This window comes from Dromiciops gliroides, chromosome 4 (assembly GCF_019393635.1).
Source record: "Dromiciops gliroides isolate mDroGli1 chromosome 4, mDroGli1.pri, whole genome shotgun sequence".
NCBI lineage: Eukaryota > Metazoa > Chordata > Mammalia > Microbiotheria > Microbiotheriidae > Dromiciops > Dromiciops gliroides.
In genome coordinates, this window is record NC_057864.1 from 263,005,418 (window position 1) to 263,021,995 (window position 16,578).

General features: G+C 37.2%; 1 protein-coding gene across 2 annotated transcripts in view; it reads right to left on the reverse strand.

Annotated features, from left to right (window-relative positions):
- LOC122726734 (24-hydroxycholesterol 7-alpha-hydroxylase) overlaps positions 1 to 15,341 on the reverse strand; it is a 121,174-nt gene extending 105,833 nt beyond the window's left edge. For both annotated transcript variants that reach the window (XM_043964641.1, XM_043964642.1), the window contains exons 1-3: positions 14,975 to 15,341; positions 5,421 to 5,556; positions 1,925 to 2,099 (exon numbers count right to left, since the gene is read on the reverse strand). In XM_043964641.1, coding sequence (XP_043820576.1) covers positions 1,925 to 2,099; positions 5,421 to 5,556; positions 14,975 to 15,151 — 488 coding nt within the window. In that variant the 5' untranslated portion in view covers positions 15,152 to 15,341. The remainder of the gene's footprint in view (positions 1 to 1,924; positions 2,100 to 5,420; positions 5,557 to 14,974) is intronic.
- Between the last annotated feature and the right edge of the window lie 1,237 nt (positions 15,342 to 16,578).

A 16,578-nucleotide genomic window follows, 5' to 3' on the forward strand; every position in this document is an offset into this window, starting at 1 on the left:
GGTATAAGGTACTATATAAATGTTATCTATTATTGTTGTTGCAATAATCAACATATAGGTTTATTGTAAGAAAATCTCCCTTTAAAGTACTACATAAATATAGTTTATTATAAAAAATGATAAGCAGGATGCTATCAGAAAAACCTGGAAAGACTTTTTATGAGCTGATGCAAAGTGAAATATACTGTATATAAAATAAAAGCAATATTGGAAGACGATCTACTATGAATGACTTAATTATTTTCAGTAATACAATGATCCAAGACAACTCTGAAAGACTTATAAAAAATGCAATCCATCTGCAGAGAAAGAATTGATAGTATCTGAATACAGATTGAAGCATAAGTTTTTTGTTAGTTCCTTTTTCTAAAGTTTTTTTGTCTGTTTTCTTTGACAACATGACTAATGTGGAAATGTTTTGCATGATTACACATGTATAACTTATACTGAATTGCTTGAGTTCTTAAGGGGGATGAGGAATGAGGGAGGAAGAGAATTTGGAACACAAAGTTTTAAAAATAAATGTTAAGGGGCAGTTAGGTGGCGCAGGGGCAGCTAGGTGGCACAGGGGCAGCTAGGTGGCGCAGTGGATAAAGCACCGGCCCTGAATTCAGGAGTACCTGAGTTCAAATTCGGCCTCAGACACTTAACACTTACTAGCTGTGTGACCCTGGGCAAGTCACTTAACCCCAATTGCCTCACTAAAAAAATAAAAAATAAAAAAATAAATGTTAAAATTTGGGGGTTTGGGGGAAAAACAATTCTAAATAAAAATAGTTAAATAAAGGAAATGGTGAGCTGGCTAGTTTTAGAAAATAATTACATGAAATAATGAAGAGTGAAATGAGCAGAACTAAGAGAACATTGTATACAGTAACAGCACTATTGTTTGAAGAATTACTGTGAACATCTAAGTTATTCTGAGTATTATATTCAAATCAGCTACAAAGGAACTACAAAGGAAGATACTATTCTCCTTCAGAGAAAGAACTGATAAATAGGTGTGTGTGTGTGTGTGTGTGTGTGTGTGTGTGTGTGTGTGTGTGTGAGAGAGAGAGAGAGAGAGAGAGAGAGAGAGAGAGAGAGAGAGAGAGAGAAAGAGAGAAAGAGAGAAATGATGGCCTTCTCTAGTGTGGGGTGGGAAGGGAGGAAGGGAGACAGTTTGGAACCAGAAATATAACAACAACATAAAAAACCCAACTAATTCTTTTAAAGTAAAATAAAAATAGAGACATTAATATATGAATAAATAAGTAATAAACATAGGTTAATGAATGAATAAAAACCCAATATATCCAACATAAAGATATTCCTTCCACAGCATGGGCGTTAGTGGCACGATGCCCCACAATTTGGAAAATCTGTGTAAAATTTTTTGACCTTCACGTCCTACCAGAGAAGTCTAAATTTTTTCTTTGTCTTTTATAGGGTTTTACAGTACTCTATCATAAACTTTGGGTTGATATCCAATACTATACATCTATTTTATGCATTTCTGTGCTTCTAAACTTTTTCCGTGTCATCCGCAGCTTCTGCAAAACTCTCAAAAAATTCCTATTTAACTTCTTATGCTGACCTGTGATATATCAAAACCAAAAGGGGAAAAGTCACAATGTGGAATGGGTAACTGTAAACAACTTGTCACAGTAAAGAAGTTTTTCTTAATATCAAACTTAAAAATCTATGCTTTTTTTGTTGTTATTTGTTTCGTTTTTTGGGGTTTTTTGGGGGTTTTTTTGGTGAAGCAATTAGGGTTAAGTGACTTGCCTAGGGTCACACAGCTAGTAAATGTTAAGTGTCTGAGGCTGGATTTGAACTCAGGTCCTCCTGACTCTAGGGCCAGTTCTCTATCCACTGTGCCACCTAGCTGCCCCCAAAACCTATTTTTAACTAGAAAATCTGGGAATTAAACTACTTTATTTACCTTACTAAGTTGTAGAGATCCTTGTTTCCATCAGTGCCCAAACTCTCCAGTTGTTCATGTAATCCTTCTACCAGCTTTTCACTGAACTGATGTAGATGGGAAATCTTCATTTTGTTTTTCATCAAACCATATAATAGACCATGGAATTGTAAAAAGATGTCCTTTGGAACTGATACTGTAAACAGAACATTATTTTCAATCATAAACGTCTGTTTTAAACATATAAAACATATGTTCCATGGTTAAAATTGGATTATCCATGGTAAGGAAGAAAGCAGTATTTTAAATATTTGGAAAACAATGCAGAAATGTTTGGAATGTATCATATAATCGCTTTTACATCAGACTTACCTTCCTAACCATGCTTTGTTTAGGACCATATTAAATACAGTAGGTGTCATATATAAAAGACATCTGATAAAATTATCTTACCTAAAATAAATGAGGAAATTAAATAATCAAATTTATAGAACTAAAAAGCATTCCCCCAAAAGACATGAACAGATAATTTCCAAAGGAAGAAATCCAAGTTATCATCAACCATGTGGGGAAAAAAATCCTCCAAATTGCTAATAATAAAAGAAATTAAAGGGAAATATGAGGTTTCACCTCATATATATCTATATATAGATATATCAGATAAATATAGATAACAAAAGAGGAAAACAACAAATATTGAGGAACTGAGAGAAAACAGGCACATTCTATGCACTGTTGGTAGAACTATGAATTTGTCCATCAATTCTGGAAAGTAATTTGGAACTATGCCAAAAAATTAAACTGGCCTGTGAGCTAGTGCTACCAGAATTGGTCCCATATACCCAAAGAGATCAAGAAATAGGGAAAGGACTTATATGTACAAAAATACTCATAACAGCTCTTTGTATAGTAGCCTTAAACTACAAACAAAGGGAGTGCCCTGGGGAATGGTTAGCATTTTTCAGCAATCTGGTATTTTTAAATTAAGGTATGTACATTGTTTTTTTTTTAGACTTGATACTATTGCACACTTAATAGACTACTGTATAGTGTACGCATAACTTTCAGATGCACTGGGGAAACCAAAAAACTCGTGTAACTTGCTTTATTGTGATAATCACTTTATTGCCATGGTCTGGAACCAAACCTGCAATATCTCTGAGATATGCTTGTATTGATATTTTTTCAAAAGATAAATGATAAAAACATAAAGGAGATAGGAGTAATATTTTTAAATATATTTCCTGCTGATGGTCTATTGGAAAAAATCCACAGGATACTTCTGCAAACAACAAATATAGTGATTTAAGAGAAACAAAAAATACATTTTCTAAGCCCCTTTCAATTCCCATGCCTTGGCATTCAGATTTAATAAAAGTTTCTCCATCGCTATATGAGCTGGCTTAAGGCTAGCAAAACTATAATAATACTCTATGCAAAATCAATATATGGAGGTAGGCCAGAGTAGGAATATGACCTATGACATCCCTCCCCCCCCCAAAAAAACTGTAAACTACCTTGAGTAAATGTAGACAGCAAAAGAAGCTCCAACTATCCCATGGAAAATTTGCACATGACCCTGGGCTATTTTAGGCCTTCTTTCTTCTGTTTCCATATAATACCTGACCTGGCCTGGGGTTGTTTTTGGGGATCCATGATGTTACTTTGTCCAGCTGCTCCCTAGCACAGCCAGCCTCTTATGAGTAAACTCCTCCAATTAACTCAATTTACCCCAAGAAAACCTATTAATAACCAAGCCCCTCTTTCTTTGTTTTCTCAGTATTCTCCCAGAGGGTATGCCACCCTACAACTAGCATAATTGGGGCATTACCCCCTTACATTTGGCATAGTTGGCAATATAGTCTGTCTGCTTATATCAACTAATACTATATTCAAAATAATTCTGGAATCACTTGAAAGGTAGCTCAGTATTATCAACACCAGAAAACCTTTCTACTCAACAAACCCCACACCCTCCATATAACCTCCAAGATCAAATATAAAATCATCTGTTTGGTAATGCAAAACCCTGTATAACCTGGTCCCCTCCTACCTTTTCAATCTTCTCACATCTAAAACCTCCTTACTCCCACCATACTCCGTGATCCCATGACAGTGGATTCTTTGTTGTTCTTGATACAAGATAACTCCATCTCTTGACTGGGTATTTTACTGGTTGTCTCTTTCTATGCACGGCATTCTCTCCCTCCTTCCCTCCATGATCTGGCTTCCTTAAAATCCTAGTTTAAAATCCCCCCTTATACAGGAAGCCTTTCCTGATCCCCCTTACTGTCTACAATTTAATAGATAAATCTGTAATTTATCCTATAAAAAGTGGGGCTTCTAAATTGGTTAATAGTAATCCCTTTGATTTATTTTAGGATTAGGTGTCCTTTACTTAAGAAGAACTAAGCCAGCATAAATATTCCCTTGAGCCTAAATTACCTATAGATTTAGTGAATTAATATTTTTTAAAGATTTAATAGTAGACAAGTTAGAGTCAACCTAAAATATCTTTATAGAAATAAAATAAAATAATCATAAGATAGATATCACAGGACTTTTAGTAAAGGTCAAATCACCCTTTTCAGATAGCTAAGAGGGTGGGTATCAGCTCACCAAGAAATCCTTAAGAGCCCACTGAAAGATACTTTTCAAAAAAAATTCACAGAATGATGTCATGAGTTCTAAAACAATAAAATATTGAATCTAGCAGTTATCCTACCCTAGAAATTCCCAGTTATTTTCCCAACATGCCCAGAAAGCCCAATATTACAAATCTACCTACCTCTCTGAAAATCCCATGAATCAGGTTTACCATTTATCTTTTTTTTAAAATAAAGATAAATGGTAAACCTGTCAAATTGTCACTAATCACTGAGGAATTAGTTGGCCTGATTTAATGGTAATTTGCTGGCATTGCTATTAAATCATTTTCTTTCAGAAATAATAAGCCTCTGAAGTTTTCTATTTTAGATAGAAATTCAACACATATATGTAACTTGTTTGTATATAGTTGTTTTCACATCATCTCTCCTTTAGACTGTCAACTCCTTGAGAGCAAAGATGGTCTTTTCTCTTTCTTTGTATCCCTAGTCCTTAACATTGTTCTTGGCACATAGTAGGCACTTAATAAATGCTTTTAACATAGAAAGTGCTTCCTCAATGTTTACTGATGACTGATCTACCTGAGTTTAAGTCCCAACTCTGATTCTGATGCTTATTAGATTTGGTACTTGGCAATTTCCTTGAATTTGAGTTTCTTCAACTATAAAACAAGGTACTATCTACCTCACAGAATTATTACGAGAGAAGCACTTTGTAGACCTTAAAGTACTATCTAAATTCACGTTGTTACATATTATCACTATTCTCCCTTTCAAGTAAGCCATGGGGGGGGGGGAGCAGCTCTAAATCATTCTATTACTCACTACTCAACCATCAATGCATACAGTAAACGAGATCTAATACTTAATACTGTTATTTCAAGTGAAATGTAGGAAAAAATATTCTTTACCTGTTCGATAAACATGGTCTTCCACTGCATGTTCAAAATTTATTTCTTTTGACTTGAAAAATATATCAAAACCCTCCTCCTCAGTTACAAAGGTAATCCGATTACCCAGAGCAAAAATTGTAAATACTGGTCCATACTGGAAGAAATAAATTTTATTATAAACATAGTTTATGAAAGACAAATTTTATCAGTATATTCACTTTGTAAGTATGTCTTTTTAAAATGTCCCATAAGATTTTGTGTCAGAGCACAGTTCCATAGAAATAATAATTCTGATTTATTTTATATTTCATTATATATTTAAAGCAGATCTTGACAAGTAATAATTGTATTATAAAATGTAAATCACTGTGTTAGTGTATACCAGTTACTTTGAAATGAGTTAATTAACAAATTAATTCTCTCTTAACCATTACTAAGATAAATTATTAAGATACAATCAACCTTAGATTGCACACGGAACAATTTTCCTCTTCTTTCTAAGATCATGCTCTTTGATAATAGTCTGTTTATCTACAAGGGTTCCAGTTGCACAAAGACTTTCTCAATCTGGTGCAGACTAACTGGAGCTGTTGATTCCCAAGGACACACTAAGAGTCCATCTTGGGGTACAAATAACAAATTATGGCACCTCAGGGGGAGCTTCATCCTTTTTTTGTTTTGTTTTGTTTTTGTTTTGTTTTTTGTTTTTTAGTGAGGCAACTGGGGTTAAGTGACTTGCCCAGGGTCACACAGCTAGTAAATGTTAAGTGTCTGAGGCCGGATTTGAACTCAGGTACTCCTGACTCCAGGGATAGTGCTCTATCCACTGCGCCACCTAGCTGCCCTGAGCTTCATCCTTGATACATTCAGGGCCTTCCAGATCCAGTGTGTCTGGAAAATATGGCAACTTAAGAAGACAAGTTCAGGGGACCCCTTAACAGAATGTATGAATTTTTATATGCACTTATCAATTATTAATTTGTTTTATAGTTCATTGTACATATACTTATGTAAGAACATATTGGCTGGTTGTTGTCCTTTGTTCTCAGAAGACCAAAATGACATCATTATGTTGGAGACAAGGTATAGTGTGTCCAACTGTGGCTGATCTGACCAATATGAGTGAGGGAGGCTCTACCACAGGTCAGGCACAAATAGTGCATGTGAACATTTTGGAGTAGAGATGTCTCTAACTTTGTGTATCTCATGTTTCTTTTGAGCTACTGCAATTCTGCTTCACTCATATAGCACAACACCTTCTTTGATGCAGCATGTCTTTCTGGGCACTCCCTTGCCAGTGTCTCCCATGTCATGCACTTGATTCCAAAACATATATGTGTACATGCATATATATGTGTATGAATACATATAGAACATATACTGACATGATTTATCATTATAATATGATGTTATCTATATTACTATATTTTGTATTATGAATATACATTTGTATAAATATATGTGTCTGTATATATGTACATAAGCTTATGTATATATATATATATATATATATATATATATATATATATATATATATATATATATATATATATATATATATAAAATCTCCCAAACCTGATTATAATAATTGCTTTGAAGGCCTGAAAAGTTATATTCATCTTTATATGCCTATCTGCCTCCCCACCACTCACTGAATAATAAGTCAAAAATATTTGTTTAATATTATCAGGTTGATTAGTATTAGCTTTCCTTTTAACCACTTCTTTACTCAATAATCTCAAGCTACATATATATACATATACACACATACACATTCACATATGCATATACATATATACATACACATATGCATATACATATACATACTTTAAAACCCAAATCCTAATTCTTCATTTTCATCTTCAAATTGCTAATAATTTCTTTTTTCATAAAAGTATTTTATTATTTTCCAGTTACATGTAAGGATAATTTTCAACATTTGTTTTGATAAGATTTCTAGTTTTGAATTTTTCTCCCTTCCTCCTTTCCTTCCCTCCCCCCTCCCCAAGACAGCAAGCAATCTGATATAGGTTATATATGTACAATCACATTAAACATATTTCTGCATTAGTCATGCTGTGAAAGAAGAATCAGAGCAAAAGGGAAAAAACCTCAAAAAAGAAAAGAAAAAAAAACAGAAATAATATGGTTCAATCTGCATCTAGATTCCATAGTTCTTTTTTTTTTTCCTGGATTTGGAGAGCATTTTCCGTCATGAGTCCTTTGGAACTATCTTGGACCCTTGTATTGCTGAGAAGAGTCAAGTCTATCACAGTTGATCAACACACAGTGTTGTTGATACTGTGTATAATGTTCTCCTGGTTCTGCTCATCTCACTCAAAATTGCTAATAATTTCTAATAACTCTATCAAAACATACAAGGATTTTGTAATTTTCATATATTTTTAATCTGACAAATGCCCAAAACAAAATATTTCTGGATATAAGCAGCATAAAAAAGATTATGCACAAAACTCTGAATCTCAATATATGTACCTAGTATACAGGAAACACTTAATAAAGACCTTTTTTCTTTTGATATGGTGGGAAATGGGGTATGGGTTGGTGGGAGTTGGGGTTCTTAGGAATTCCTCTTTAAAGAATTACACCCTCTTGCACACAAAAGTAGTTAGAATAAGGTGATAGTTTATTTAGGAGCAAGGGAAGGGAAGGGTGGGGGGAGGGAAACCATGAAAGAAATCCTTGGACTTTTCATGGGGAGACAGGCACAAAGCACATGGCTCAGAGGTACCAAATCTCCTCGAACAGGAGACTGGAAGGTACTTTTATAGAGGACTGATGGAGGTGGACCATCTGCCCATGAAAAGTTCCTTTAGTGAGAGAGGACCATCCCCCACTGGTGGTAGCTGGGGGAATTGGGTGAAGAGTGGAGGACCATCCCCCACTGGTAGTAACTAGAGGAATTAGGTGAGGGATGGCTACAGATCCCTCTTCAGAACACAAAGGCCGCAGCCACACCCAAATTTATCTCCCCAGGGTAAGGGAGACCAGAATGAAGGGTAGGAATCCCAAACTAGCTCAGTCTGATTTGGTTCATCTTATCTCTCTAGGCGTTATCTGTCCTCTGGTTTAGTTTCTCAAGGAGAAGGTTCCTTGATGTGCTCCAGAGAACTTCTGGGGTGCTCTGCGCCCCATGACACTTTCAAAAAAAAAGTCTGACAGAACTCATGCCTTCTTGTAATAAATCCCAGAAAACAAACAAGCAAACAAAAAAGTAATACCCAGAACAAAGAGAAAACAACTCCTACCCCCTTACTCCCCAAACCGCTCCAGCTCCCCAGAAAGAATGAACTAACCCAGAAAAAAACAGGCCAAGAAGATGTAGTGAAAAGGGCACTGGAGGCCCTGGGCTGTAAACCTGGCTTTGTTATTTGCTACCAGTGCACCCTTAGGTAAATCACTTAAGTTATCCAAACCTTGGGTTTTTTTTTTTCAACTATAATTTGGTAGGAGACAGGGGAGGAGAGTTGTACTACATGGTCTCTAAGGTCCCTTCCATTTCTAAGTCTGCAGTCTTATGTTAAAGAAAATTGTGACATGAAATTAATGCAAAGAGAACTTAATAAATGCCTACTGTATACCCTGGATACAAAAACAGAAGCAAAGAGTCCTTGCAGATGGCATGGACTTAGGTCCAATCAATCAGAAGGGGTTTTTCATAAGAGAAACAAAATCAAAGATGCAACAGGGCCTGGGAAGCTCTTCCCATGAAAAATGATTGCAGGAAGCCAAATGTTAACCACATGTGCTACTACCTGACTGAAGCCAGGAGACAGAAATAATCTGAGGACAGGATTATCCCCACCCCAAAACCTGTAACCTTCAACCCTAGAGTCCAGAAACATAACCCCACCCCTTCCCTCCTCCCCCCACACACCATCCTCTATAAAAAGCCTTGCCCTTCCCACTGTCTTGGAGGAAGTGCTTTTGAACTCTTCTTCCTCCCCAAGAGGATCAAGACATGTCTCCTATCAAATATAAATTTAAACTGAGCCTGAATGGAGGGAGGAATCACAAGAGGAAATACAGCATTCCAGTCCTGTGAAAAGACAAGGAGAAAGGACATGAAATATACCATATATGGGGAAAAAAATAGATCATTTTGGCTGGAATATAGACGGCGACAAACACTAAAGAGAAATAAATCTAGAAGGACAAAATAGGCTAGATTGTGAACTGGATTATATTTCTAGAGGAGTTTAGGATAGGAAAGCTATGGAAAAAACAGAGTGATGAGCAGACCTGGGATTTAGGAAAAACAATTTAGCAATCTCCTGGTATCCTCTCTTCTCCCTTCCCCCTTTTTATTTTTTGTTTTGTTTTGTTAATGTGTTGTTTTCCCTCAATAGACTGAGTTTCTGGAGAGTTAGGGCTATCTTTTTTCTTCTTTTGTATTCCAAGTGCTTAGCACAGTGCCTGGTAAATAGTAACCATTTTTAAAATGTTTACTGACTGGGTGTCTGACTTATCAGAAAAAGGGAAGGTGAAGAGATGACGTGTTGTTACATTGTTGACAAGTTTAATTTGAGATACCAGCTCTCTGATTCCTTTATGCCTCCCTGATCTCAGCATCTAGAAGGAGACAATATTATAAGGAAATAAGCTGTGGAGCCTCCTTTCCTCTAAGACCATGTGGTCCGATGAAAGGGTTTTGGCCTATGGTCTCTGTGCTTCTTGTTTTAGGTGAAAGAGATTAGAACATCTTATCTGATGAGCAGAGTGATATTCTAAAGTAAAACCAGTACAACATCTAATCCATAAGGACCAGGGAGCCCAATGAAACCTGACTGTTCTAACAGAGATGCCACCACTGGTTGTACAATTGGTGGGACCAATACTACATAGGAAGTGAGCCAAATTGAGCTTACTCAAGAGAACAGAATATAGGTAAGAGAAGGCCCCTAAGGTTTTGAGGAAAACATTTGTATGTTGATTCTTACTATATCATTGAAATAAATATATCTTTACAAAAGCTATGGGACATTCAAGTAGACATGTCCATTAGGCAGTTCTTAATGTAGGACTAGAATTCAGGAAAGAAATAACAATAATAGTAATAATCATAATTTTAAAATAATAATACCTAGCATTTATATATCACTTAGCCTTTAGTAAAATTATTCATGTTATACTTGTGGATAAGATAAAGAGATGTGAGCTAGTTCATAGACTCAATTATGGTTGAATGTTTGGACACAAAAAGAAGTTATTAATGATTCAACATCAACTTTCAAGGTCTTCAATGGAGTCCCTTACAAATCTGTGCCTTTTTTTTTTTTAGTCATTTCAGTAGTGTCTAACTCTTTGTGACCCCACTTGGGTTTTCTTGGCAAAGACACTGGAGTGGTTTGCCATTTCCTTCTCCAGCTCATTTTACAGATAAGGAAACTGAGGCAAACAGGGTTAAGTGACTTGCCTAGACTCACATGGCTAGGAAGTGCTGGAAGCCAGATTTGAACTCAGGAAGATGAGTCTTTCTGACTTCAGTTAAGTACTCTGTACACTGCACCACCTAGCTGCCAAATCTGTGCCTAGTCCTTTGTAATTTGTTAAATGTTTATTTAAATTAAACTTTTCTTAATGACTTCAATAAAGAAATGATGGCATGCTTACCACGTTTGTAGATGGCACAAGGCTAGATCAGATAATTAAGACACTAGACAACATAGTAAGGATTCAGAAAGATATTGACAATCTGGAACATGGAGCTGGATCTCACCTGATAAAATAGAATTCTGATAAATATTCAACATTACACATAAGTATAAAAAATTGTTAACAGAAGCTGGCAGGTAGCCAGGTAACAATTTGTCTGAAAAGAGTCTGTTAACATTTGATGTGGCATTTTAGAAAGCTAAAATGAACACAGAATCATAGGGCTACAGCTAGAGTTTGAAGAGGTCATAGAGGTGAGGCTACAATGAAAAGCCTAGTGTCTAAGACTTGGAGGGGCAGTGGTAAGAGTTCTGGTCTAATTTTCTGAAGGGTGTTTGTAAACAAGTATTCCACTCTATCTCTCAGATTCATAACATTAGCATTGCACTACCCTTCTCATTCTCTCCCATCCCACATATCCATTTAATTGCCAAAACTTGTTATAGCTACATCTACAATATCTCTGGAATCTTATACCTTTTGTATTTATACAGTGACCACTTTAGCTCAGGTCTTCATCACTGTTTGCCTAGATTAATGAAACAGGGGCCTCATAATTGCTCTCCCTGACTCAAGTCTCGCCCCACTTCAAGCCATCCTCCACAATGATGCTTATAGCTGCTGATTTTACTTGAGTGCAAATTTGATTTTGTCAAACCCCACTCCCAACACCACCACCACCACTCAGTAAATTCCCACAGCTTCCTGTTGCTGCTGAAATAAAATATGAACTACTCTGCTTGACTTTTTTTTTGGGGGGGGGGCAGGGCAATGAAGGTTAAGTGACTTGCCCAGGGTCACACAGTTAGTAAGTGTCAAGTGTCTGAGGCCATATTTGAACTCAGGTCCTCCTGAATCCAGGACTGGTGCTTTATCCACTATGCCACCTAGCTGCCCCTCTGCTTGACTTTTAATGTACCTTCACAACTTCTCTTTCCAGCTTCATTAGATATTCACCCCCTTACTCAGAAATCCAGCAAAATTAGCCTTCTCTCTGTTCCTTACACAGGACAATCCATCTCCTCTCTTAGCATTGGCTGTCCCCAATGCCTGTAATGTATTCCCTCCTCACAGAATTTCTTTCTTCTTTCAAGATGCAACTTGATCACCATATTCTTTTGTTGTTCAATAGTTTCAGTTGTGTCTATCTCTTTGTGACCCCATTTGGGGTTTCTTGGCAGAGATACTGGACTGATTTGACATTTCCTTCTCCAGCTCATTTTACAGATGAGGAAACTAAGGTAAACAGAGTTAGGTGATTTGCTAGGTCACATAACTAGGAAGTGTCTGAAACAAGATTTGAATTCAGGAAGATAAGTTTTCCTGACTCCAGGCTCAGCACTCCATCCACTGTGCCACTTAGCTGCCCCTCATCCTACACAAAGCCTTTTCTGATATTCCACCTCAAATGATTTTATATTTAACCATCTTGTATTTATTTGCATTTATTCTTTTTGTATTTATTCCAGAAAGACTTATATATGTACAGTACTTGCTGTCTCCTCCATTAAAATGTAAACTCCTTAGAGATTATTTCATTCATTATGCCAGAGCCTGGCATAGTCCTTCACATATAGTTGCTGTTTAATAAGTACTTGTTAATTGGTTGATTTATTGACTAGGGGAAAACTAAGGATGGATAGCAAGTCATCTAAAAAGCTTCAGGAATTGTAATAGATTACAAGGCTGTAACTTAGCTGCAAAAACAAACCAAAAAAAAAAACCAATAAAAAAAAAACCCTAATATGACCTCGGGAAAATTAAAGGAGGCATAGTGATGAAAAAGATGGGGTTAGCATCCTACTGTATTATATCTTGGTCAGAAAGTCATTTAAATAGGCTGGAGTTTTCTTATTGGCAATATGAAAGGCCTGATTAGATTATTTCTAAAGTGTTTTCTAGCTATCAATTCTATAATTTAAAAGGCTTATATATACATATGCACATGTACATGCACATGCACATACATATATATGATTAAAGAAGTTTAAAGTCATCACTGACAGAATTTTATATTTTGGCAGCTGTAAACCAGTTTTGATAAGCCATTTGGAATAATGTAAGAAAAGTAGCTAATGTGTTCCTATTCTTTTGTGATGAAGAAACAGCAGTAGTTGGATTTGAAAAAACAAACTCCCTTCCATTAGTTTTTGTTTTTTCAAACCAACAACGCTCAGTGACTGCCTTTTACCTACTCAATGTCCACTCTTTAGTCTGAAATTTATCACCCTCCACATCCTGCATCTTACCAACCTGTCATCTCAGGCACATCTCAACTAATTCCCTCACTGTATTCTCCAGGAGGACAGGATCAGTGTCTTATGTCATCTTCCTATCTCTCCACCTCATACCTAGTACATCATAAGGGCTGAATAAATGACTGAATCGAATACCTCAAAAGCCCGAACAAATACTGGGATCATCATGAAGCACATCAGAAACAAAATAGAAAGTTTTGTTTTACCTGAAAAATGGGGTAAGAGGGAGTTGAGTCTGTAACTGGAATACTGAGTTTAGTTCTGAACACCATACTTCAAAGAAAGACAGAATAACTCTGGGAGATGTGCAAACAAGAGTAACTAAAATTATCAAAGAAATAGAGGTATTTAGGTATGAGAACATCCTAAATAAAATTGAAAATGTTTAAACTCAAAAAGGCAAAGATGTAGAGATAATATGAGTCTACAGAGAGGGTGAATGTGTACTGCAGGGTCATTGAATTCCAGAATACTAGAATTGACAGACACTAGCTTTTTCAATTTGGAAAACAATTTTAGGACACGTTTTAAAAAAATACAGTTGATGGCCACCTTTGAAAGAAGCCAGACACATTTCAACTGGGTGGTTGGGGATGCAGATAAGTCACAAATGATTTAGGAGAAATTCCGGTGTACCTTACCTCTTTAGTACAAGAGAGAACCTCTGAAACTAGGAGTATTAATGAGAAGGTTGGGTTAAATGTTCTCTAAAGTATCTCAGTGCTCTAACATTTAGTAAATTTGTGAAATTCACTAACTCATTTGTGATATTTTAGTTTGAGAATAAAACAATGGCTAAAGTATTTGGTCAAGTTGGAAAGATTAAATAATTGGTAAATTTTGCAATAACAAACCTTTGAAAACTGTGAAAGCTTCCATTTGACAATATTTTTCCTCCCTCATTTTCTACAATCATACAATGGTGTATGGAGCTAGTTCAGAACCAACTGACGAAATTTCAATGTGAGCATTTACACCTAAAAAAGCAGCAAAGCTACAAGCTAGAGGGTAATTTTTGGTTTTGTTGATTGTGTAGCCTTAAGAAAGTGATAGAGAAAAATGTCAATAATGCAGATTAAACATAAAAGTGTGTCCTTTAAACTCTTTTTTTTTTTTTTTTGGAGAGCCAGGCTGTTAAATATTTACTAGCACTGCCCCCCCCCCAGCCAAGCAATTAAACAAAGAAATCTCAATGTAGCTAAGGTTACGAAATAATAATACTTGATTCTGTCACCAGTAATGATTACACTACTGATAAGATTTTTCCTAGAACATCTTTATTGCATTTTTACTTTTTCTGGTCCAATTTATGGCTCAAATCATCTGCACAGTATCAAATATGTATATTTGTATATACATATAAAGTATGTCACATGCATCCCCTCAATCTTGACTGAAAGAAGAAAGAATAAATGTAATTCTATTCTACAAACATATATTGTGCATCCACCATGTATCAGGAATTGTGGTAGAAAGCAGAGATATAAAACCAAGAAGGAAAAGTCCCTGGTTTCAAGAAATTCTACTGCCATTGGGGAGATGAGAAAATATTTACCTAGATAAATAGAAAAAAGAAGAAGAAACTTGGGCAATAAAACTTGTTTTTCAACCTTCCCTCCCACTCCCACTCCCCATTACCTTGATTCTTGCTTGCTCTATAAATTCCAGAGGGGCTTTTCCAAACTTCAACCCAGCTCCAATCCAAGGAATCCAGCCACTTATGCAAGGGGGTCTGTGAAGGTTCCTTTGTTGATGGAATAAATAAAAGGCGGTGCAACACAGGATTACGGCCAAAGACATTAAAACTATCTCCATTTTTCTGTCCAGTAACCAGCAGGACCGTCGTCGTGGTGTTTGTCTTAATCGTTTTATTGATGATTGGAAGATAGTTTGCGTCGCCCAATTTGCTGGCTGGTACCCAGCTTGAGCACTTTCAAAGCACGTTGCCTTGGAGACTGACAAGAAGTCAGGCTAGTTAGAGTGAGGGGAAGCCTCGGAGAAGGGAGGGGGCGGTGGGTGGGAGAGGAACGTTTGTCGGACCAATCAGAAGGCTGGACTTGAAAGGCCGTGAAGTGGAATGTATAGGGTCGGGGTTGGGAAAACTACATTTCCCAGAAGTCCCTGAGGGTTTCCTCGTCTGTGTTTGTCTACTGTTCCGTAGCCTCTCGGCTTTGATACGTCCTGCTGCGGGCTGGAAGCACCTGGGCTGGCTCTCTGGTCCAGCTAAGAGCAGAGGGCAGACAAGCAGGGAGGGTGGGCCGGCGGGCAGGCTTACCCCAGGGGAATCGTTGGGCCGAGCTTAGCGGGAGATGGTTCCGACTAGGCCGCTAACTGGTTGAGATAGGACTGCCCCCGTCAAGGAAGGAAGACGGCCTGGGAGGAGAGGAGAAGGGAGGGTTGGGTTTAAACTTGGCCTGCTGCTGAATGCCTCGCCAGGTGGAGGAAGAGAGAACTTTGACCCTCTCTTAGAAATGGCCCCACACAAGTACATTCATGCTATTTTCCTCAGCTATCGGGACCGAGATAGTTCTTCAATTCCTTCCCCTCCTCCCTGGGCCTCGCCTAGCGCAGGGGTGTTGAGATGGGGACTACTCGGGAGAGAGGGAGAAGAGAGGTGGACGGTTCTGTCGCCAGTCCATAGAGGGGAAGGATGCAGGGCTTGATTAAAAGATATCTACACCCACCTGATGCATTAACATTTCTTGTTCTTGGTGTGGCTAGAAAGAGATCTGGTTTTGGAGCCAAAAAAGACGAGTTCAAATTCCAGTTCAGCCGCTTTTGGGCAGCGTGGGTGTACCCTGGAGCTAGTCAGTTAACCTTTCTGGGTTTCTCTTTTCTTGTATGTATTACGAAGGGGCTGGCTAGTCCATTACATGGAAAGGCCCTTCCAGCTCTAAATCTTATGAATCTTTCAGAGATAGTGGCTCTCTAATTGGGACCAGGAATCAGAAGACCCTAGTTTCAATTTTCCGGCTGCTTACTGTAGAAAGAGAATTAGGGGACTTAGGTTCTGAACCTGCCTCTACTATACACTACCGTGTTACCTTGGGGAAGTCACTTAAGCTCTATAGTCTTCAGTTGCCTGGGTAAATTGAGGGTGTTGAACTAGGTGACTTCTGGGATCCCTTTCAGTTCTCATTGTTATGAAGTAGAGGCAAAGGAAGAAAGCTCTAAGGTTGAAGTCATCTGAATTTGAATATGGCTTCTACTGCTAACTATGAGATGAAGAACAAATTAATTTC